General features: G+C 44.2%; 1 protein-coding gene across 7 annotated transcripts in view; it reads right to left on the reverse strand.

Annotated features, from left to right (window-relative positions):
- The window catches only part of COL26A1 (collagen type XXVI alpha 1 chain), a 169,658-nt gene that overhangs the window by 51,112 nt on the left and 95,498 nt on the right, over positions 1–23,048 (reverse strand). For 5 of the 7 annotated variants that reach the window (XM_074556866.1, XM_074556869.1, XM_074556865.1 and 2 more), the window contains exon 4: positions 6,610–6,651. The exons of the other annotated variants lie outside the window; for them this stretch is intronic. In XM_074556866.1, coding sequence (XP_074412967.1) covers positions 6,610–6,651 — 42 coding nt within the window. The remainder of the gene's footprint in view (positions 1–6,609; positions 6,652–23,048) is intronic. 7 annotated transcript variants of the gene reach the window in all.

Below are 23,048 nucleotides of genomic sequence, written 5' to 3' on the forward strand. Positions count from 1 at the left end.
AAAATGCAAATTACTCCAAGTTGTTGGAGTAAAAACTACAATTCAAGAAGCTACACAAAATTTGGTACATTGTTTCAAGTGGAAAAAATAGGTGAAAGTTTTAAAAGTTTTGCAATATTATCTCTAGGGGGTTTTATTAAATTATTTTTCATACCTTCTGAATTAAATGTTTCAGCCTTAAGTTTTGAATAGCATTTTTTAAAAATCTCGCTTAAATTAAAAATAAATGAACATATTAAATAGTCTTAAGTGAAAGTAAATGGTTTAGTTTGGGTCAAAAGAAACAATTCTGGTTGACCCAAACCCATATTTTAGTTATTACACTGTGTCAAAACCTTAACATTTTCTATTTCAGATTCTCCCAAATAATTTTGCTTTCCATTTTTTTTTTATTTGGCAAATGAAGCCAAAACCCCTCCATTATACCCAGGTCTATTCTTAAATACTCATGTTGTTTTATTTAAGATTTCACACATGCACACTCCCACCCCAGTCACTAATTTTATCCTCAGTTCCTCTCAGCCTGGGGATTTGTGCTTTTCCCCATCCTGCTGGTGAGGCTGGTGCTCTGTCAGCGTTTGGAATTTGATCAGGATCATTCATTCACAGGCAACCATCAGCTGTGAGATCCATGTCCAAGCCATCTCTATCTGTCAGAGGGAGGTTTAGCAGGGAATGGCTGGGTTTTGATGCAACATTTTTGGATAGAAATGCATCATCTTTATTTTTACAAGGACATTTCACTAACACAGCCTGACTGAAGTTACCCTGAAAACAAAGATTTTACCTGTCCAGCATGTTTGCTAAAGCCTTGCTGACTGGAGCTCCAAGTGATGCTGGTGTCACTGGGGCTACTCAATAATTTTGATATTGCACCAAACAAACCCTGCCCTGGTTCACAGGGCATGGCAGCAAAGCAGACAGCAAATAAAAGGACAGAAAATACAGAAAAATAGGTAGGAGGAACAATATGTATCTAGAAACCTCTCACAGCAAGACAAATCTAAACTAGATTGAAAGTCCCCAAATTGAAAGAGGGATTCCACAGGTTTTCCAGCCAAGGAAGCTGAGGGCATGATGTCCACAGGGCCTGGGGCTCCTTCCCAGGGAAAACACTACAGTGAGTCCAGCCCTGTGCCAAAATCCCATGTTTGATCCCACCATCACTGAGCTAAATTAATTTTCCCTCAATCCCTGCTCTATGACATGGAGGGAAACTTCATGGGACCCAGAGAAGAACACACAGAAACTCCACTACACTCAAAAGTTCCTCTCACATTGAGATGGCTTCACATCCCTCACAAAGCAGACTGCAAGTTCAGGGACATGGACCAAAGCTTGCCAAAACTGATGCATTCAAATCCCAGAAAGAGAAAAGAAGGTCTTAGAAACACTTTGAAAAGGAGGTATCATCAAATGAAATGCAATTGAAGGAAAATCAAAAAGAAAATCAGGAGTTTTAGTGACTACAAGGAAGTGTTCTGGGAGAAAATGAGATGCAGTGCAAAGGAAGCTGAGGGCAGGATGTCCACAGGGCCTGGGGCTCCTTCCCAGGGAAAACACTACAGAGTGCATCCTCACTATGCCAAAATCCCATGTCTGATCCCACCATCACTGAGCTGAATTCATTTCTCCTCAATCCCTGCTGTATGACATGGAGAGAAACTCCATGGGACCCAGTGAAGAACACACAGAAACTCCACTACACTCAAAACTGCCTCTCACGTTGAGACGGCTTCACATCCCTCACAAAGCAGACTATTTCTCCCTGCTGGGAGAAGCAATCACAGGGAAAATGCAGTCAAAATATGGTGCAGTGTAAGATGAAATAAGGAAGCAGACAGGACAAAAGGAAACATTTGAATCAGGCTCACAGTGAAGTCTGCAGGGACTCTCACAATATTGGTTCTGCACCTGTGTAACACAGGACAGGGACTCTCTCACAGTCTGGAGCCAAGCAACGTGTGCTGCGCTGGGGTTTGTGTTTCATAGAGACACTCCAGAGCCAGACAAGCAAGGTTTCCTTAGTGAACCTCATCCAAAGTTAACCATTAGATAGATAGCAAACATGCATCATGTTTCCAGTTGGGATTTCTGACCTCAAATTCCACCCCTGCTTTGAGTTTTATTACTTGGGGCTGCAGAGCTGCAGGGCAGCTCTAGGGTTGGACATCTCCTCTCTGCTCAAAGTCCCTGTAACCCACAAACCTGTGACATTCAGGATGCTCAGTCAAGCTCTAGTTGTTCCTCATCCTGAACATTTAGCACTGGCTTCCTTTAGCCAAGAAAAAAAAAATCAGCTGAAAGGCCAATAAGGAAAAGAACTCTTTAAGCCACTGAAAAGGATGGTCAGAATTCAGAAGAATTTGGCTCCCTGAGCATCAAAATACTGTTTGCACATTCTTTCTCCAGCAAATGCACAATGATGATGATGATGATTGTTATTATTACTATTGCCAGGGGCACTTTTGCAAAGGTTTGATTTCCCACGTCAGCATTTCAGCCTCAGGGTCACCACACCATGGTTTGTTCATTCTCCCCCACTCCTTCCCTCCCTCCTTGGGGCTCTGAAGGGCCCCCACAGCCCTCACCCAACACCCCAGCCCTGCACAAGGCCAGTGAGCACTTGGAGCTGGGCTGGAATGGCTTACAGGTCCAGGACTGTCACAGACATCTTTTATGAAAAATCCTTTCCTTAGGATTTTTCCTCCTGAGAAGCTGAGAGGCCTCAGGAACAAAATGTAAACAATGATTATCAGCTGCTGTGGAATGCAACAGGTGGATCTTTGATTGGCCCATGTTGGATGTTTCTCATTAATGGCCAATCACAGCCCAGCTGCATTGGACAGAGAGTCCAAGCCACAAGCCTTTGTTATCATTCCTTCTTACTCTATTCTTAGCCAGCCTTCTGATGAAATCCTTTTCTTCTATTCTTTTAGTATAGTTTTAATATAATATATATCATAAAATAATAAATCAAGCCTTCTGAAACATGGAGTCAGATCCTCGTCTCTTCCCTCATCCTCAGACCCCTGTGATCACCATCACACAGGACATCCCTCAAGCACCCTCACTCTGCCTCCTGCTGCTGTTACCCTTTATCTAAATCCCCCTGAGCTCTGCATGGTCCTTACAGATGTGAGCAGCAGCAAGAGCAATCCTTCCCACATCTCCCTGCAGCTGTGATTTTGTTCTCCAGGACACCCAGGGACACTGGGCTTTCAGGGGACGCAGCAAATCCCTCACATCCTCTGGTCTCCATCATGTGAAGAAAAAGGTAATAACATTTGCATCCCATTACTGGGGAGCACAGAGCTGTGCAAAGGGCTTTTTGTTTGGGTTTGTTTTCTGTTGTTGCCTTGTTAACTTCTGGGTGAAGGAAAATTAGTAGAGGAAATATCTGCTTGGGCTTAGCCAGGCACATTTCAGTTTCAGCTTCAGATTTTTAACTCTTCTAAAGAAGCTACACCTCCAAATAATTTTAAATTGAAAAAAATCAAAGGATATTCATAATCAAAATGTTTTCCAGGATTTCTGCATTCTGTTGTTTTAATCAAAACCTCAGTAAACACTTCCCAAACATGGGGATCTATTCACTTTCTGATGGGACCAAGCCTTTAATCACCATTTGCCTATTTGCACTTTCTCTGCCCTGTGACAAACAGCATGTCCCCAAGAGCCCTCATGCTGGTGGCAGTTTGAGGAGCCTCATTTTGAGGTTCTAGATGATTCCACCCTGAAACTCACCTTTAAAATGCCTTAAATGGCAAGTTCAGACCCATGAATGAAGGACTAGCACGTGGGGAGATTTCTTCTGGAGCATGGCAAGCATTGGGTAAGGCTGGCTGTCAGCCAATCTTCTCTCCCAGCCTGTCACCCCACACACTCTGCCTCAATATTATGTTACTTTTACAGCTGTGGAGTTCTGACAATGAATTTTGACCCTCCCTCTGAGCACTGATGAGGAACAGGGAGAAGAGTCCAAAATGGATAAACTCAGAATGGTGCAATTTGCTTGCAATACACCAAGAAGGAACTGGATACCTCCAGAGACACCTCCATCCCTCCAACCCCACACCCTCAATAGTCACTTCTGAGCACCAGGCAACAATACACTGACAAAAAAAGCTCCAAGTATGGCTTTCAAATGACACAGATCAAGCTTTAGAGGCCAATGCACAGTCACTGGTGCCTGCTGGCAACAGGGGTGATTTTGGCACTTTAAAACAAGCACAGGGCCAGATTGCAATGGGAAGCAACAACCATAATTCTCCTGCAGTCAGAGAGCTCCTAGGTTTTTTACCCACTGAGTTTAGCCCCAACAGTACCATACAGAAACTGGAGGGCACTTCATCAAATCAAAGCTCTTAACTGTTTAAGTTCATCTTTCTCCATGAAATGTGTCTGCAAGACACTCTCAGGCACTTCACCAGAGGTAATTGCCTGAACCCAAACCATCACAGCCCACAAATCCTTTAAACTTTGAGAACTGACTTAATGCTGAACAGCTGCCAGGCCCTCACTCTCCTGCAGCCATGGGAACAGCTTTTCTTATCAATAAATGGGGATTCCTGGGTGTGCAACACCAGGAGTGGCACTGCAAACAAATGCCTCTGTTTGGAGATTAGGAAATGCCAGCCAAAATGTGCAAAGTGCAGCTGGAGGCCGAGCAGGATGCACATTCCCACCACAGCATGGCCTAGTCCCTTTGCAGAGGTGGGGAATGAGGGCACAGGGGGTGTTTGCTGGCAATTGCTGTGCTGCCAAAGGCAAGGCACTGAGCTCTACTCAGCTCAAAGAGAAGCACTGGGCTACCTCCAAGAACCATTGGTAAATGAGGACTTGAATGGTGACAATTGCATCAGGACAAAAGCAATCTCCTATTTTAGCCCAATTAGTGCTGTGCTAAATCATCAGCCTGGGCCTTGCCTTTTGCAGGGGAAGGAGACACATCTGTGAGGCTCCTCTCTCTGCTGCATGTGGTTTGTGTTATCCACCAGCACAATATGCATAAACTAATGCTGGTCTACACTTACACAGCACCTCATCTGGAAATCTGAAAGGGATTTATGAATGGTGGGCATCTGTGACATGTTACAGATGGAAATGGAGGCACACAGGGATTCAGTAATTAGCCCCAGACTTGCACAATGAGTCAGCTGCAGAGCAGAGCCCATTATTTGTTCTGTAGTAACATCTAGCGTCCAAATACAGAGGGAGAAAAGGCTTTCTCCCCAAAAAGTGTACAAGCACACCCAAAAATACCATCCATGCCTGTGTTCAGACCAAGACTGTTGAGGAACAGCCTAAAGCACAGTCTCCCCTGGCACACAGGTCTCCTCATTCTTGAAATACAAACACAGGCAAGCAGAGGGGTTAATATGCCTGCAAGTTTGTCTGCTTTTTCCACATCAGTTGATCTAATAAAAAAGATTGATTCTCCCCACAAATCTGGCCTCACTTTAGCAAATCACTTGATTTGACACAAAGGACCGTATTCAGATAGCTTAAATTCCACTTCACTCCCTGAAAGTGAAGTTTCTAATGGGCTGAAGCCTCAGAAACAGCCAATAGCAAAGGCCAGGCAGAGACACCCACCTTGGGAAGGGCTGGAAGTGCCTGAGTGCAGCCAGAGGCATCTGCAGATCTCTCTGTACTGCAGTGCTTAGGAAGAACATTGCAGTGTGAAAGAAAACACACAGACCTTCCTGTGCCTTTGGGAAACATGGCGGCAGCTCCTCACACTTCTGAAAGCCTCCCAGTGCTAAATATAACACTGTTATTACCAGCCCACCTTGTCTGAGGTGACAATCTCAAAATGTTGAGTGCAGATGACCAGGGTGCAGAAAAAGCCCATAACCACATCCAAGAAATACTGTCTCTGCCTTGCTGCCTGGTCCCACACTTCCAAAGGGTTTAGCCCACATTCTAAAATCAGAGTGTCATTTGGAAGCTGAATGACTAAAATTAAGCCTGCACCAGAGAACTTTGAAGCGATTTTTAACATCATTTTGGAGATTTACCACACACAGCTCATGCTTTAGCAAGCAACAAATCAGCTTTCATTCACTTTCAACCTTTAAAACCAGTTTGGTTTTCTCAGGAAGGCTGTTCCAAGACACTCAGACACAAGGAGACACCAGGCTGCTGGATGCCAAGGGCTGAGGAACCTCAAGGGAGAGCCTGCAACTGCAAATGAGGCCACAGCCACCCTCCCTCTGAGGACTCAACCCAGATAAACCCATCCCTGGCTCCTCTCACGTCCCACCCCAAAAGATTGATGAGAAGCAGACTGAGGAAAATAGAGGCTTGAGCTTTAATGGCAAGGATAGTACAACAGGTCCGCTGAGACAGCCCCAGGAGCCTCAGACAGTGAACCCAGCAAGGAGAAGGAAAGTGAAAGCAGGGTGGCCTTTCCCAGGTGTTCATCAGGCACCTCCTGGGCAGTTCCCAGAGAGAATCAGGCCATTCCTTTCCCAGATCCTCGAGGGAAACTGAGGCAGAGAGCAGGCAGAGACTCACACCCCCCCTCCCAGAAGCAAAGGGCACCCCAGGCTGGCACTGCCCCCCTCCCCCAGGCTGCTGGGCTCTGCCCATGGTGCCACTTACGGTCCTGGCTGGGAGAGGAGCCGAGCTGGGGGCCAGAGGAACCTGCGGGGGAGACAAGGAGTGAGCACTGAGACAGGGAGTGAGCACTGAGACAGGGAACCTGCATTGAGACAGGGAACCTGCATTGAGACAGGGAACCTGCATTGAGACAGGGAACCTGCAGTGAGACAGGGAACCTGCAGTGAGACAGGGAACCTGCAGTGAGACAGGGAATGAATGAGCACTGAGACAGGGAACCAGCACCGAGACAAGGAATGGTCACTGCTCATGGCAAAGCCTGGCCCAGCACAGCCCTGCCTCAGCAGGGGAAGCAAAGCAAGCCTGGGTGAGGAACAGGAGCACCTCCATTGCCCCTGAGCCAGCAGCAGCCCTGGCATGCACAGCACACACTGCCCTCCCAAAACTGCCCCAAAGCTCCTCTGGAAATGGTGCTTCCAGTGAGGATGTGACAGCCTGGCCACAGAGAGAGCAAGCAGGATAAGTCTTACCATGAATTGGCCTGGGAAGCTTTAGGGAGTTGGAGATAAACAGTGATAGTCAAATATTAAAATCATCTGCAGGTGGTGTTTTTTAACAATCTGCTTTGCTGGTTTTCTCATAGGTTGTTTACAAATGTTTACAAAAAGACATTTACAATGTCTTGTTAATTAGCCAAGCATGTGAAATGCATTTAGTAAATGACCAATCAGGTCCACCTGTGGCAAACTAAGGTCTAAAAAGAAGAGAGGATCAAATAAACATAGGGGCTTTTGCCATTTGCCTTCTGATATGATGCTGTGTCATCTCTGATTCAAAGGTGACACTTCCAGGAAATACAATTCCATGAATTTCAGCCTCAGACAAACCTCCTGGAGGGAACAGGCTGCAGCATCCACCCTGGCTCAGTGTGAAAGGGGCAGGGGTTGGGGCTGGGGTGGGTTTTGGGGTAACAGCAGTTGCTACTTCCATCACACACAATGGGGAATAAATGGTCCTAGGTGCCAGGAGGGAGAGCAGCTGCTGTTGGTTTGGGTGAGCCATGGGGAGAAGAATCCAGCACCTTTCCAGCTGCTGGTGCATGTGCTAAAAATGATGTTTGTGACAAAAAAAAAAAGAGAGGGGGTCAAGGTGGGGAGAAAGCCTTTAGCAGTATGGGCACAGCAGCATCTCCTAATGCTTAGAAAAACAGAGTGCACTGCAGAGGGGGTGTCTGCCCCCAGCTCTGCTTCTCAGCTGCTTTGGTCACCTTCCCTCTACAGGCTTTTTCTGTTTCCAAGTGTAAAGCCAGAGATGACGACTCCAACTGCCTTTACAACCAGTCTGAGGTCTGTGAAGACCTAATTATTTAGGTCTGTGAATCACAAAGCACTTTCATCTGGAAATATATGAGCAAATCTGTATCTGTGTTTTGTGACTAAAAGGATAATAAAAGGAAAAAGAAAAATGCTAAACAAGCTGAGAAAATAATTGTTTTAGTAGGAAAAACTTCCCCCAGCAGCAGAGGGTGACAGTCCCACTGAAGTGATGGATATTAGTCATGATCACACACATAAAACCATCTTGAAGATACTAACTGCAAACAACTGTTACAAGAGTTTACAAGAGTGTGTTTGTTGTACCAGTGTCTAGAAACATCACATTAAAACCAACCAAACAAGATCAGATAATTGCTTTGAATGTGGTTTTTGTTAGTTTGGGGTCCTGGATGGGTTTGTGCAGAGGCCTGGGAAGCTGAGCAGCCAACTTGCTCACAGTCCTACCCATCCTCACTGGCAGGAACAGGAGGTGCTGGTGTATTTACACCAGTGCCAATCTGAGCAATGTCTGGAGCCCCTTAGGACCCTCACAGAGTCACTGAAGCCCACACACATTTCTTTGGAGGATGATGCTTTAACTTTCCTCCAGCTCTGCTGTGTCACTCAACCTTTGTGCCTTCTATTGAAAAGCTGCAGAACTCACAGCAGTGGGGCTGTTTTACTGATAAGAAATAACAAACATCTGAGTCCCAACATGAACTACTGTCTCAAGTGCCTTCAATCCAGACCCAGGGAAACCCACAACTGGGACCCCACATCCCAAAGAACCTCAAATCTGGTTACCCTTGGCCACAACAGCTGCCCTGCATGCCAGGGAAGGACACATCAGCTGCAGGAGTGCAGAGAAACAAGAACTGAGCTTCACATTTGAACCCCAAGTCTGGCAGAAGCCTCCCCTGTGCTCTGACACTGTCAGCACAGCCTGAGGGGCTGCATCGAGGCACCACTTTGATCCTGAGTGAAGGGGAGGAAAATTAATCTTGTCTTTCACATTTAAGGAATTAAGAGCAACCAAGCACATCCTGCATGAGATTTTTGGGAATGGGTGGTCACAGAAAATGGCAAGTTTCTTTGGTGCTGGAAGCCCTGCACCACTACAGAGCATCCACATTACCTGCAAGCCATAACAAAATGCTCAAAACCATATGGTTTTGCACTCTTATCCCAATAATAGAATAATCACTATGTAATAAATTTTCTTTCATCATTCAACCATTAACAGCAACTTCAAACCACCGAGTTCTGCTTCTACTTTGAGAAGCAGAGAAAGATTCCAGTTTAGTCTTTTCCAGATGAAATTAGATAAATGTTTAATGCCTTCTGCAAGATCTGCAGAGTCAACAAAAATACTAAAGGCCAAATCCAGAGGGATCCTGTTAACTAACTCAAGATCCATCTAGAGTTAAACAGCATCCACAGTGAGAACAGAGTTTCTCCCTTTGCACAACAGTGTCAGGTCAAGATCAATGACATTAAAAAAATGTTTGCTAGGTCTTTTCTGTAATAGCAACAAGAAAGAAAAAACCAAACCTCAAGAACTGTAACAGAAAGGCCAGTCAAAGGTAGAAATGTATTCCACAGCCCTGTGCAGAGAATCCATTTCTGGACATCTGCCTAAAACTCTGCATCCGCCTTGTGCTGGCTCAACCCCCACTGCTCTTGGCAGGTGAGATAGAAAATTGGTTATAAAATGAGCTCTATATTTTATAAGTTTCATAAACATTTTTTTGAAAAAAAAACCTGGAATATGAGGTATTCTCAGAGATTCTGTGCCAGAGAGTAATGTGGTCTAACTTGGAAACAGAGTTACCACCTGTTCATGGCAACTGCTCTTTTAATCTTCATTTCTGTTTTATGAGCTGACCAACACTATTTTATTAGCTGACAATTAGTTTAGGTTGATTTAATTAAGCAAAATTGAGTACAATCCCTCTTTCTTCCAGGGCAAACGTTTTGCAGGATTAGGGGTATGAGCAACTTGGAACCTGTATCAATAAAGTTAAATTCCAGATCTTTTTGTCAAAAACAATCCCATGACTGTCCAGGTAAATACCCGTTAGAGGACGCAGAGATGTTCCAGGTGTTATAAGAGAAAAATAGGTGTTCTAAGGAAAAAAATAAAAATGTTCTAAGAGGAAAAGAGATGTCCTAAGAGAAAAAGAGATGACCTAAGAGAAAAAGGTAGGCTCTGGCTGCCTGGGGAAAGCTAGAGGTGCTCAAGCCACTTGTGGTTAAGTTTAACTGTTTGAGTTGCTACCTTGGCTTTTAGAATGAGTGCCTGCAGCTCATGGAGGGACACTTCCAGATAAGGAGAAAGGTGAAAAATAACCCAATCTGGAGATAGTAATTGATAATTTTTCAAGGAGATAATTTTTCAAGGAGATCAATTCCTTAATCCATGTGGCCGTTCCACTGTGGCAGTGGGACAGAAAGGGCAGAGCAGGGTGGGAGGAGGAGCAGGCACAGGGAGGGAACAGGGAGTGGAGCAGCCCCTGGGAAGGAAGGGGCTCATGGAGCTCCTGCAGGGATGAGGACATGGTCATTGCCTGCCATGCCAGGCAGCTCATCAAAAATCTGCCCATATCAGCACAAGGTCATCTGCACCTCAAACAGCTGCCTCCAAAATTGATGCAGCACAGGAGACAAGGCTCAGTGATTGCTCTTTTCTGCCAGTGTTTGTTCTCCCGTGAGCAAATACCCTCATGCACCAGCATTTGGGCTAAGGAACCACATCTGCAAAGTGCTGCATTAGACAGGATGGGGTGGATAATGTCTTTAATGTCTTTGGGTTTGGCCTTGCTTGTGGTTGTAACTGTTTTCTTCTTTATTTTTTCCCTTGAATATTTAGTATAGAGCTGTACCAAGAAGGAATTCCCACCTGGGCAAACATCTCAGGTTTAGCACAAACTCAGCCTTGCACACAGACAGGAGTCAGGTATCAGGCTGAGAGGATTCAGCCTTCCTCAGGTTGTACAGATGTTTCTTCTTGGTTCATTTTAAAGATTCGAAGCAATAATTGACCAAAATCAGCAACCTTTTGAGTACCAGGTAAACTTGAGTAAAATACTCAAGGATGAGCTTCCTCATGTCACAATTTCTTGAGTCCCACCTTGCAACAAGACAGAACCCAGTGGTAATTCTATGTACAAAGCTTGTAATAGAGGTTGTAGCCACAACTCAGCCCTAGAGGACAGATAAAAATGACTGTAACAGTAGTAGAGGCTCGGGTGCAGTTCAGTGCAGACAATTTTGCAGTCAAATGGCTCTTCTGTAAGATATATGTTGCCTTTGACTCTTAGTGAGCCTTGAAAAGTGAGCCACCACCATCAGTTATAACTCCCTGGCAAGGAAAGCACTAATAATTCTGACTAATTGTCATGGAAAGTTACCCTGATTGCAAATTTGACAGTTATAAAAATCCAATCCTGGAATTCCAAACAGGCCAGGAACATAATTAGGCTGTACATTTTAACACCCTCTTGATCAATGGTGGGGTAATGGAGACCCTTCCAAGGGCTTTGTTTTGAAATGAATGGCGCCATATTGATGAAACAGCTTGGACCCAAACCAGAAATTAAATTGAAAGTTTAAACAATGCAGCTGTATTTTATCATCCTGTATTGTCAAGCTTTAACAAAAATAGCTCCTAAACAGAGCCACATGTTTTGCCTGTTGCCCAAAAACTGAAGGTGAATTTTAAAACCCTTTCCTAAGCTGCAGGATGCCAAGATTTTTCAGCTAGAAGTTATTATTAGGACACAACAGTATTTCATATAAGCCCTGACAATGGTTTTGTATGGTTTCTGTAAAAGCAACTTCATTTTTTACATCAGAGATGGCTCAGATGAGTGACACTTCAAAAAAATGGAACCTCTGCTATGTATTTCTTCTTTTCCATGTACATGTGATAAAGGCAAAAATAAAACCACATTTCAATCATCACAACAACCAATACAGGGAGTCTAAGTTGGATTTCCCACTCATCCTACATATCATTAATGAAAATTGTCAGCTGCCTTCTAATCCCTGGACCTGGAGACAGATTTAGTGAGGGTCTATCAGGTATTTCAGTGTCACTGGGAAACTTGCAGGCAGCTTTTACTCTGAGAGTTATCTCCTGCCTTTAAGGATTAAGATATGATTTAAAAAACACTTGTTAGTTACAACATTCCAAGAACCAGATCTTTGATTTTTCTAGCAAATTGGTCATGATAGAGGAGACAGAAAATGTATAATGAGAATTAGTCTCTTTAATATCCAAGGATGGATTTGCACAGCTGGAAAATTAGGGAAAAACTCTGGGGTTTGGTTTGTAATCTGTTCAAATAGCCTAGAGGATTTTAGGGGGTGCAACTCATACAAATTAAATGGTATTCTACTGCATTTATTTATTGGAGTATAGTATTGCAGCAAGATGGCAAAACTCAGTTCCACATTGAGCAAAAAAATCTGCTGAAAACCAAAGAGCACATTAAGCTCTACCAGCCTTTCCCATAAAAGTTTAAGTGTTCAACCTCAGTTTTGAATATCCATAATCCCAGAAACAAGACCAAAAAAAGCTCTGGGGCTGTGAGCCTCCAGTGGAATGGGTTCAATGGCTCAGCCCTGCCATGTGCTCCAAGGATGAGGTATTTCAGTTGGATCTCTGAGGAAGCTTGCAGAGGGGTGCACACAACTTTCATCTCGGTCCACCAGGGGAAGGAAGGGAGATGAGACACGAAGAGATAAAAAAGCTGAGAACAAAGAGGTCCTTGCAGTGCCTCCAGCCCCCCTCATGCTGGATAAACACGTCTGTCAGAGCCTGAGGTCAGGCCAAAACCTCTGATGGTGCTGCTCTGCAAGCCTGAGTGTCTTTTATCTCCCTGTACAACTCAGGCTTCCCAACAGCACCAGGACCAGCTTATCCAGAACGTTTTCATGGAGTGTCACCCATTTCCTCCTGCTGGAAGAGCTGGACACTGGGTGCCAGCACTGAAACCAGCACCACAGCAAGGGCGGTGGGAGCTGCTGTCCTGGCACAGCACCAGGATCCCCAGGAGCAGGACAGGACAGGACAGGGACAGTGCCCTGCTGCAAGGCAGAGCTCCCCTGGGACTGGAATTTAGGCAATTTCTCCACAAGGGATGGTGCTGACAGAGGGACAGGGCAGCCATCCCAAGCTCCTTGGGCATCACTAACACCATGTGGTGACACTGAAACCTCTGGTGTACTTGCCAGGCATGGAAATCATGCTCAGCCTTTGGAGATATCCCTCCTTTCCCTCCTCCAAGGGGAGCCCAGGTGAAAAGGAGACAGGCAGACAGATGAACTTCAGTGAGATAAATGCCTTATTTAATGTTTTAGCTCGCTGTCTAATAAACAAGGATGTGGTGCATCCTTTCCTTGCATATATCAGGATGTGAAGGATGTAACAGAGGCTCAGTGACTCACAGTCATATCAGAGGTCACAGATTATAGAACAGGCTCCTCTAGGTGGGTTTGGGGCACCACCAAGTCCTTAGAGCTTTAAGCATTGGTGCTCATAGTTCTCAGGGGGATGTTTTAGTAGGGGTAAACATCAAAATTTAGGGCCAGGCATAGTGGCCCTGGGCACACCATGAGAAATGCAATTTTTATTCCTCTTTTCACCCAACATTTTACTGCACTGCATTCTCAAATGCTACCTAAATGTCAGGTTAGGGAGATGATTTTTAATGAGGTTACTACTCCCATTCATCTGCCACTGTTCAAAATCTCAGGAGCATTTTTCTCTCTCTTAGCAGACTAACAAACTATGAAAGAGGCAAGATAAACACCAGCCAAATAACTTGGATATTGCAGTGAACATGGGCTTCAAAAAGCACCCAACAGGCAGCCACTGAGGTGGCTAAGGAAGGAGAAGCACCAGCCTGTCCTGTGGCAAGTTTTCTCTCCAGTCCTTTCATGGCTAATGAACATCCAACAATGCTTGATAAAAACAGTGTCTGCTACTGATCAAGTGCTGGTTGCTTTGTATCACACTTGAATCTAACAGGAAGAAATGTCCAAGAAGATGTATTGTCTAAGTTCAATGTTTTATCAAAACCAGATGAGCACACATAGCCTGAGGTGCTGGGCAAAAGCCAAAACATACAAGCAGGAAACTGCAAGCGGGTAAAATGTGACACTTGAATTAAAAGAGAGGTGCTTACCTCTGTGCCAAAATCATTTTTACCATGATGGTACTGTGTATCTGGAACACGTCCCCAAACAGAACACTGCAGTTGCTACAAAGCCTCCCCACATCAGGTTCTGCTGAGTGGAAATCCCAGCTCAGACCACCTCTGGATGATGCACTCCAGTGCCTTTTACACATTCATTTACACAGACATGTCCATGTGCACACACCCAGAGGAAAAACTGCTTCCATCACAGCAATTTGTACACTCTGCAATACTACTGAGCTGCTTCCTGAATTATTTCCTTCATGCTATGGTTCCTTCAGTAAGGAACCTTGCCCAGTGGTGTTATGGTGGAGAATGAGCAAGACAGAACTGCCAGAGGTTTAGCCCTGACTTTCCACTGACCACCCATCTCCCTCCACTCTCTGCCTGTTTCACTCTGAGTCCCTCTGGAGCTCACTGAAGCCAGGTTTGGAGTCCCTGGGATGTGGAGATGTGTGTTTAAGCTGGAATGGACGTGTCTTTTCTGATGTGAAGCCCCACCATGTAGTTTCCCAGCCCCAGCTGCTGAGGAAGCACAGTTCAGTGGTGCTCACTGAGCCCACCACTGACTCCCAGCACAGCCAACACCAAGGACCAGCTGGCTTGTGGAATCCTGAATCCTGCCAGGTGTGCTTAAGCACAGATCCTAAACTCTCTAGGACAAGAACACAAGGGGAATAGAAGGCACTAAACCATCAGCAAGCAATGCTTGCACTTTTCTTTTTTTTTTTTTTTCTTTTTTATGTGCTAAATTGTTGTTTTCAATTTACTTCCAGCAAGGAAAACATACATTGAGTAGGTTTGTCACATTCCTGGTAAAGCACTGCCCATTGAAAAAGCTTCAAGGCAACAGGAAATGTCTCAAATGCCCCCAAATTCCTCACTCCACAACTCCATCCCAGTGGTATCCCTGTGAAACCTGGCTACACTTTACACCATGAAAATTAGTAGCAGAAGAGGCATTCTAGCCCCTGGACATTTGAAGTTTTCTGTCCAGCCAAGTCCATGGAAAAGGCACTGCCACAGATGCAATGGCCACATTTCCCTCACTAACATCCCCCTCCTCTCCCACTGCTAAAAAGTAACATAACTGTTGGAAAGGACTGCAAAATAGTTTTTAGGGTTCATTAAAATATTTCAAAAAGTCACTTTGATTTAAAAACCCACCTTAATAAAGCCATATTTATAGTTTCTTTCCACAGTCTTCATCCATTTATACAGCTGCAGTTCCTCTAGAAGACAGTTCAAAGAAATGCAGCTCCAGGCACCCAGTCAGAGCCTAAAAATTCACTGCTGAGTTGACCAAGATTTTACTAATAAAATTTGTCTTCAGTGATATAAATTGAAAAGTCAAAGCAGCAACCTGCTCACAATCTACTGCAGAGGGGTTTTCAACCTGCAGCTCAATTCCATGAAAAAGGTGTTCCACATGACTCGTGATTGCTGGAGGAAGATAAGGAAAGAAACAGCGTAAGTAGGTGTTGAAACTTCTTAGAAATCTGACCATATCCTGTGGTATTTTCACCTGCTCACAGAAACAGGCACTTCATTTCTGATCTGAGATCAGAGCAGCCACTTGATGACTTCTAGAACAGGCCATCTGCTTCCACAGCCTCTGCTTTCAAAAGGACATTCTCCCACTTCAAGCTCCCTATTTTCCCAATAAAAAGGTATTTCAATTCCTTCTCCCTGAGGTCCAGGATACCCCAAGGAGAGGCACCAACTGCAGGAGCACCACACATCAACAGCTGCTCTCAAGATGCTGCCAGATTCAGTTTAGCTGAAAAAAAGCCACAAATAAATTTCCTACCAGTGTCTGGGCCCAGCCTTCCTGCTCCACCCAGTAAGATACAGGTCAGAATTCCAGTCTAGGAACAGGGGGTAAATTTGGAGCAGCTGAACTCATCTAAGAATCAAAAGCAACAGGAGTTTAATGCTGTGCAAGAATGACAAATATCAAAATTAGGATGGTATCAAAATGTGCACAGAAAACCTAAAAGGTATTTTGATTTCCTACATTGCTGCCTTTGAGCTGTAGCATCTACCAATGCAGCATTTCTTCAGAGTCTCCATTATTCCCATGCAAAAAAGGGAATATTTGGGGCTGCAGAAGCTGCCACCTGGCAGGTCCTGCTGCAGCTGTGTTTGCTCCATGCCCACAGAGGGCTCTGCTCTGAGTGGTGTCTTGGTGTTCCTGCAGCATTGCTGCTAAATGAGAGAGCACTATTTAACTTGCAAAGTTAATTAATGTACAAGCAAGTCTGGGGTTATGTTCGCTTTTTAAAAAAAAAAAAAAAAAAAGAGAAAATGCACATAACCTTATTGAAGAGCCAATAGATAACAAATAGGACAAGAGTCAAGTGTGTTATCAGCGAATGAGGACAACCAAATCATTTTGAGCTTGAGCTGTAAGATGCTGACTGACAAAGGCTGGACCTGGGCTGCACAGGGACTGCCTGCAACACCAGCAAGGTTAATGAGAACAGCAGGGCAGGGATATCTCCAACAGCCAGACTCTACATCCTAAAATTCTTTCATTTCAGTTACTATGAAATTCCAGTGCTTCTCTGATAACATCTAGAAGGCAAATGTTACCACAGCACAATCTCTGAGGAAGCAAATTTCGGAATTGAAGTGACCTCTGAAATATTTGCCTCCATCACTTTTGCCAAGAAACTTGGGGCAGTTTCATCTTTCATCAGTGCTGATTCTCAGCTTTTGACAAACAGAAAGCATTAGGTTATTATTAGTAGCAATATCTTAAATTAGTGCCCAAGAATCCATTTACCCTTTGGTATTGAAGAAATTTCAAAGGGAAAAATTATTTTTAAACAAATAAACAAAAATTAAAAACCCCTACCACTTAGAAATTCAGCTGAGCTAGCATGCCTGGATTCAATCTATGCCTCCTCAAAAATCACAAACCAGTGGAAGATTAACTGAAAATCATGGGATGGAAATGCATCTGGAATTCTCATTGTGGAGGGTAGATGAGATGTTTTTAAGCTCTGAAGCTTGGTTGATATTCCAGGTGGTGAAATACCTGCCCAGCCACCTCCTGCCATGTTTGGTGGGCTCCACTCACATCAGCCTTGAGTGAGACTCTGTGTCCTTGGCCCTCACAGGGCAGGAGGAGGATCCCTTACCTCAGTACGGAGAGGAATGAGGGATTTGTCTTTACAAACCAGCTCTGGGTCTGCTGGTAGATAAAACCAGCACTGAGAGACAAAAGAAACAATGGGAAGGATTCCACTGATGAATGGAAAAAGATATTTGCTTTTACAAATAAACTTTAGGTTTGCTGATAAATGAAACTGGGTACTAAAAGATGAACGAAACAATGGGGGAAAAGCCTACATTTCATAAGAATTAAAAATTAAAAGGGAGGGTTGTACATTAGAGGGAAATCTCTGGTATCAGGTGTTTTGGGAAGTCTGAACCTCTGAAGTACCTCAGAAATGGGGAAAGAGAGAAGGGGAATGTGGCTGGAAGTTGGGATAAAAAGGAGACTGAGTCCTCCAAAAATTTGAGACCCCAGGGGAATGCCCCATGGCCTATCCCTTTATTCAAATAAAGTAAAAGGACTCCTCTGTCTCCTTTTTGGGCATAAACCTCTGGTGTTTGTGGATTAATTTTCCTGACAATACCGACGCTGTCCATACTTTTCCAAGGAGCAGGCATCCTTCCTGCTACATTCTCTGGACAAAAAATATATTACTGACAGGGTTACAGCTCCCTGGAGACACAGACAATTGCTTTCTTACTTCACACCCCTTGGATATATGCATCTAACTCCAGATGTCCATGGAATATTTCATTCTATAGCAGGCTACCAATTTCCCTCACCATTTTCCAATTAACGAGCAATTATGATTAGCACTGGCCAAGACATGGGGGGGTGTGAGCTCACTGAAAGTCAGAAGGAGAGTTTTACCACAAAGTCACACTCCTACATGTTATAGAAGCATAATGAGATTACTGGCTCTCACAATTAAAAGATAACTATTGTGTGAATATTAAGGAAAGCTTTAGTGATGTACAGTTATGTTGCTGTAGTTTAGATGCCCTCTGCTCTCCCCATGGTTCCCTTTCCCTCCTGTATTGTTGCCATCAGACATCAGTGGCTGTCTGGGACAGGTACAAAGAAGCTGCACAGGTGTCCCTGGCATGGGGCAGGTGGGAATGGAACAGCTTGAGGGTGCCTAGGGTGTGAGGATGGCAACACCTGAGCTCCAATCCAGGTACAAAGCAGTCTGCACTGATAAATGGCACAGAAGAGCTGGCTGACAGACTTTGGAGGGGCCAGGGCTGGCTGATGCAGCCTGTGAGAAATAGCTACTCACTTGTCATAGTTTAGGAAGGTTTATTAAACCTTATCAAAAATACAACAGAGGATTGAATAAAGAAAAAAGGTTACGGCGCTGGGAGCAAAAGATTTTCCTCGCCATGTGCTCAGCCCCCTCACAATGGAGGTTTTTCCCTTTTTAACCCTTTAACCCCTTCCAAAGTTCTGGCCATCAACCCCTTCTTCACTGTCCAGTGGTGGAGATCTCTTCCTCAAACCCTCATTGGAGGTCAGATGTTCCACAGTGACAACTCAGCCCTCCCAGATGTCCCAACTCCAGCTGTCCCTTGATAACCACGTGAGGGGTTACAACATAAATATAAACCTATAAAACTTTTCTTAACCTATATACATGATATTTGTCTATTAATTGTGAGAGTCAATCATTGCATTACTCATCTATCACATACCCTCAGGGGTATAAAAGATTGAGCATCCCTCTTAGAGATGAACCAGCCAAATGGTATCCATGAGGGCAGTTCCCAGCACGGTGAATTTTTCCTTATATAGTCCTTTTGTTGTATTTTTGTCAAGGTTTAATAAACCTCTTTAAATTTTCAAAGTTTCTCACATACAGGACCATCGACAGGAATGCTAAAGCCAGCCATATTTCAGGAGGGTTTTGTGAAGACCTTGCCCCACACAAACCAAGAGAACCTCAGATTATTTCATGGTCAGACAAACCATGGAACGCTGCTCAGGCCATGCCTGCTCTGCTCACGGGACGTGATGTACTCCTCCCCCAGATAACTTGGCCTTGCCTGTGCTAATCCAGCTGTTTTATTTTGTGAATTGGAGTTCAGATTCGCTGGTGCAGGGGGGATTTTCTCTGATAATCCCACTGTCATTACGGGAGCTGGAGTGCGAACGATGAGCCGCTAATATCCCCCGGGGAGAGCCCAGCCTCAGACTGAGCTCATTCAGGGGCTGCATCTGGAGCTCCCAAACATGATTAAGTGCCTCAGCTAGAGGGAACTGCTTTTTCTTTCTTCCCTTTTAATGAATAGCTCAGAGTTCAGAACATAGGGAAGAGGGAAAGTGCCTGAAAATGGTCAACAGTGCATCAAAAGGATCTGGAAACTTCATCTTGAGTGTCCTCAGGCTCCTTGCAACCTACAGCCAAATGTATATCCTCTGTCTTGTACCTTAACCAGAAAGGCTAAGGGGAAAAGGTCACACTAATCACAAAGAATTGAGGATCTCCTGGTCTGGACAGAACCACACTAAAGGCCAGCAAATCTGACCTGTCAAACTGGAACCATGTCATTTTATACCAGGCAGAATCCATCCCTTTTACCAGCAGCTCAACAGACAAGTCTCCCATTTGTGAGCATTTAATGTTTTATATTAACTGAGTTAATGATGTCATGGCCAGTAACTCTTCCCTTCTGACTTTCAGTTATTTCTCTTTGTTTTTCACAGGACATAAATTGCAAGTTCTGATAACCAGCAGTGGTAACTGTGTGGCATTTTCCCCTGTCCTTTCCCCTTCTCACTTTATTCTCTTCCCATAATCAGTTTTAGTTACATGTAAAAGTTCTGTGGATTGTGACTGTATGCAAAATGTCCATCAATCAACTCCCTGCTGAGGTTAAGCACTGTGCTGCCAGTGCCTGCAGCTCTGCCTTGGGACACTCTTCCATGTGCAGCTTCTGTTCCACAGCCTTTGGAGACATTCAGGACTGACAAATTACAGAACAAAGTTCAGAGCAAGGAGCACCCTGATGAGGGCTGTGATACAAGAATGTGAAAGATCAAGCAGAAAACCTGCTTTCAGATTTTTTTAGCTGGTGTTGAAGGACAAATCTCAGTAAAGTTGAGACGAGAGGTAACCAACAGCTCAACTTCTGAAAAAAGTCACCAGTTATGTCACTCTGGCTCAGTTCTCAGTAAACATCCAGCTCAAAGGAGCAAGTTGCTTGAATTTCTCTCTCTCATGGCTTACATTAATCAAGTACTACTTAATACAATATGATGTTTTCGTCATTGTATTCTAAAAGAAAGTCAAGCAACACTAGAACTGTTCTCATGGCAAAGTTACTTGGCTGCATTACATCTCCTGCAGATGTCATCACACAGATTTCACACGTGGGTCATTCTATCTGCACAAATCAGGAGCAGCTCAGCAGAGTCAGCACAATCCTGCTGCCATGCAGCCATGTGAGATGAGAAATGGGGCTGCTGCCTCCATCCCTCAGCTGTCCTGGAGTTCTGCAATGTGCACTGGAGGAGGCTGTTGGGAAGGATGAAAGCTTGACAAGAAAGTCTCACAGATATGTGTGCTTAGCAGGAAGATTTTTGAATGTAGATGATGAAGAAGGAATAGAGATGGAAGCAAGTTTTCATATAGAAGAAAAGAATTGCTGAGCCAGTCTTACTGGATAACCAAGGAGGCAAAGGGTGGGTTAGTTAGAAGGGTTTTTATGACTTAGAGCAAAGGATAAACCCACCCCAAACAAGAAGATGTTTTTACCAAGCAGAAAGAGAGCACAGGGAAACAAGGCAGCAAATGTGGCAAGTAGAAAAAAAGGTCTCAGAATTTCCCACTGCAAGAAAACTGAAAAACAACTTCTGTCTTAAACTGTAATGTACTGACTGTTAGTGATTGGAGAACAGTAACATGAATATGGTAATTACAGCAATTATGATAGGCTGTAGATAGAAGTTAAGGTATAGATTGGTTCTGCTGTATTAAGATGCTCAGTAAAGAAAAGTATATAATGCATTGTAACCTAAACTCAGGGTCTCCAGGGCTGCCTGCAGCTGGAGCTGACAGCTGTGGGCACAGCTCTGTCACCCACGGCCCTGGACTGCTGTGACACCTTGGATCCAATAAACTGCATTTTAGAGACTGCCTGGAGTCCCCCATCCCTCATTCAGGCTCTTACAGGAGGCACTTCCTAAGAGGGGAAGAGGTGAAAGGGAAAAGCAGTGTAAAACATGGAGTAATTCACATTTCTGAAGTTTGGACTCATTGCCCACTTGCCTGAGCTACAGGAGTCATTTCAGACAGATTGTGGCATATTGGATTTTAGAGAGGGATTTTTCTCCTACACTTTGACCTTATGGAGGTGAAAAGGAGTCAGAGCAATGGTGGGGCTGGCATACAGCATCTGCTGTATTCCCCTCCTGTGCTTTCCCACTTTTTCTAGCTAAAGAGTCTACAGCACATAGCATAATTCCTGTTACAGGAAGGAGAAGTTAATGCTGAATCTGGAGAAGCCAGGGGAGTATCAAGAGATTTCCAACAGCTGACGGCTGCTCTGGAGGAAAATCCAGCTGCTCCTTTCCATGCAGTGACCTGTTAAAGTTGGAACAGCAAATTTCCAAACCAGTCTGTAGCCATGCTTGGAACAGTGAGGCATAAATAAATTAAATTCTTATCTCGGAAAAGCTTATGAGTGTCTCACTCTGTATGCAAGCTTTTCAGGAAATGGGGAAGAGGGAGAAAACCTTCCAAAATTTTTGCACTAAAATAATTTATACTTTTTGCAGTCAGAGAAAGGGGAAAATGGATAAGAGAATAGCAGATTTTTGTGGGATGGAACAAGCAATGCTGTCTATGGGAGAGCAGGAAAAGTTGTTTTAGATTCTGGCACTGGCTCTTCATTAAAGGCAGCAGGAATTCGACCCCACACATGTTCAGCTGGGACTGGCACAGCTTTCTGCTGGATTCCCCCTCAGAAAACTCCCCTGAAGAGGAGCTGGGTCTGCTGCTAGCAGCACACAGCCAGCATGTAGGGCCTCAAAATTACACAGGAGGCACAAAGCAATGGCAGCGGCAGCCCCAAAAAATGGCATTCCCACCACCCAAGGGCTGAGGCCAGCAGGAAACAGACAGGAGGACACAGGAAACAGGGAGGTGACCAGCAGTGCCAAATTTAAAAGGATAAAAAGGATCCTATTTAAGAGGATACAACCTATAAATGAGTGTTAGCAGGTGGAAGATCTTTCACACTATTCCACACCTTGCATGGACAGTTTGTCCTAATGGTTATGGAAAGGGAACATTCAAGAAGACTCTCAGTGACATCACACAGCTCCACTTGTCAGACAAAGAGCACAAAACAACAAACACCCAAATTAAACCTTTGAGGACTTCTGAAAATTGCCCAAAATGACTGTTGGGAAGTGATCCTCTTGCTGACCAGAGCAAACCCAAGCTCAGCCTGCTGCTGTTCCCTGGGGATTAATTGTACCACGTGAAAACAGTGCAGGGTGTGTAGATAAAGAGCAGTCATGACATGAAACAAATGTCTCCTCAATTCAGTCATTTCCCACAGGGAGCAAAAGTTAACCACAAATCCTAAAGACCAGGCAACTGCATTTAAAAGTAATGATGCAAACCATTCTTGAAAATTATTTGCCTGTCCTTAGATTTTGACACTATGACTATTATTTCAGTTTGACCTTTATGTCACCTAAGACAGAACAAAATAATCCTCACTATCATAAAACAATACTGCTGGAGATACTTGTACATGTATTTTATGGTTTTATGAAAATATTTCTCTCAAGAATGCTGTTAATATCTAGTGCTTTCTTAACTAATCAGGGATTCTCAGCAAAAAGAAAGACCAAAGCTTGCAATCTGAAATTCTTAGTTCTGGAGTAAGT

Source organism: Zonotrichia albicollis, chromosome 22 (assembly GCF_047830755.1).
Source record: "Zonotrichia albicollis isolate bZonAlb1 chromosome 22, bZonAlb1.hap1, whole genome shotgun sequence".
Lineage (NCBI taxonomy): Eukaryota > Metazoa > Chordata > Aves > Passeriformes > Passerellidae > Zonotrichia > Zonotrichia albicollis.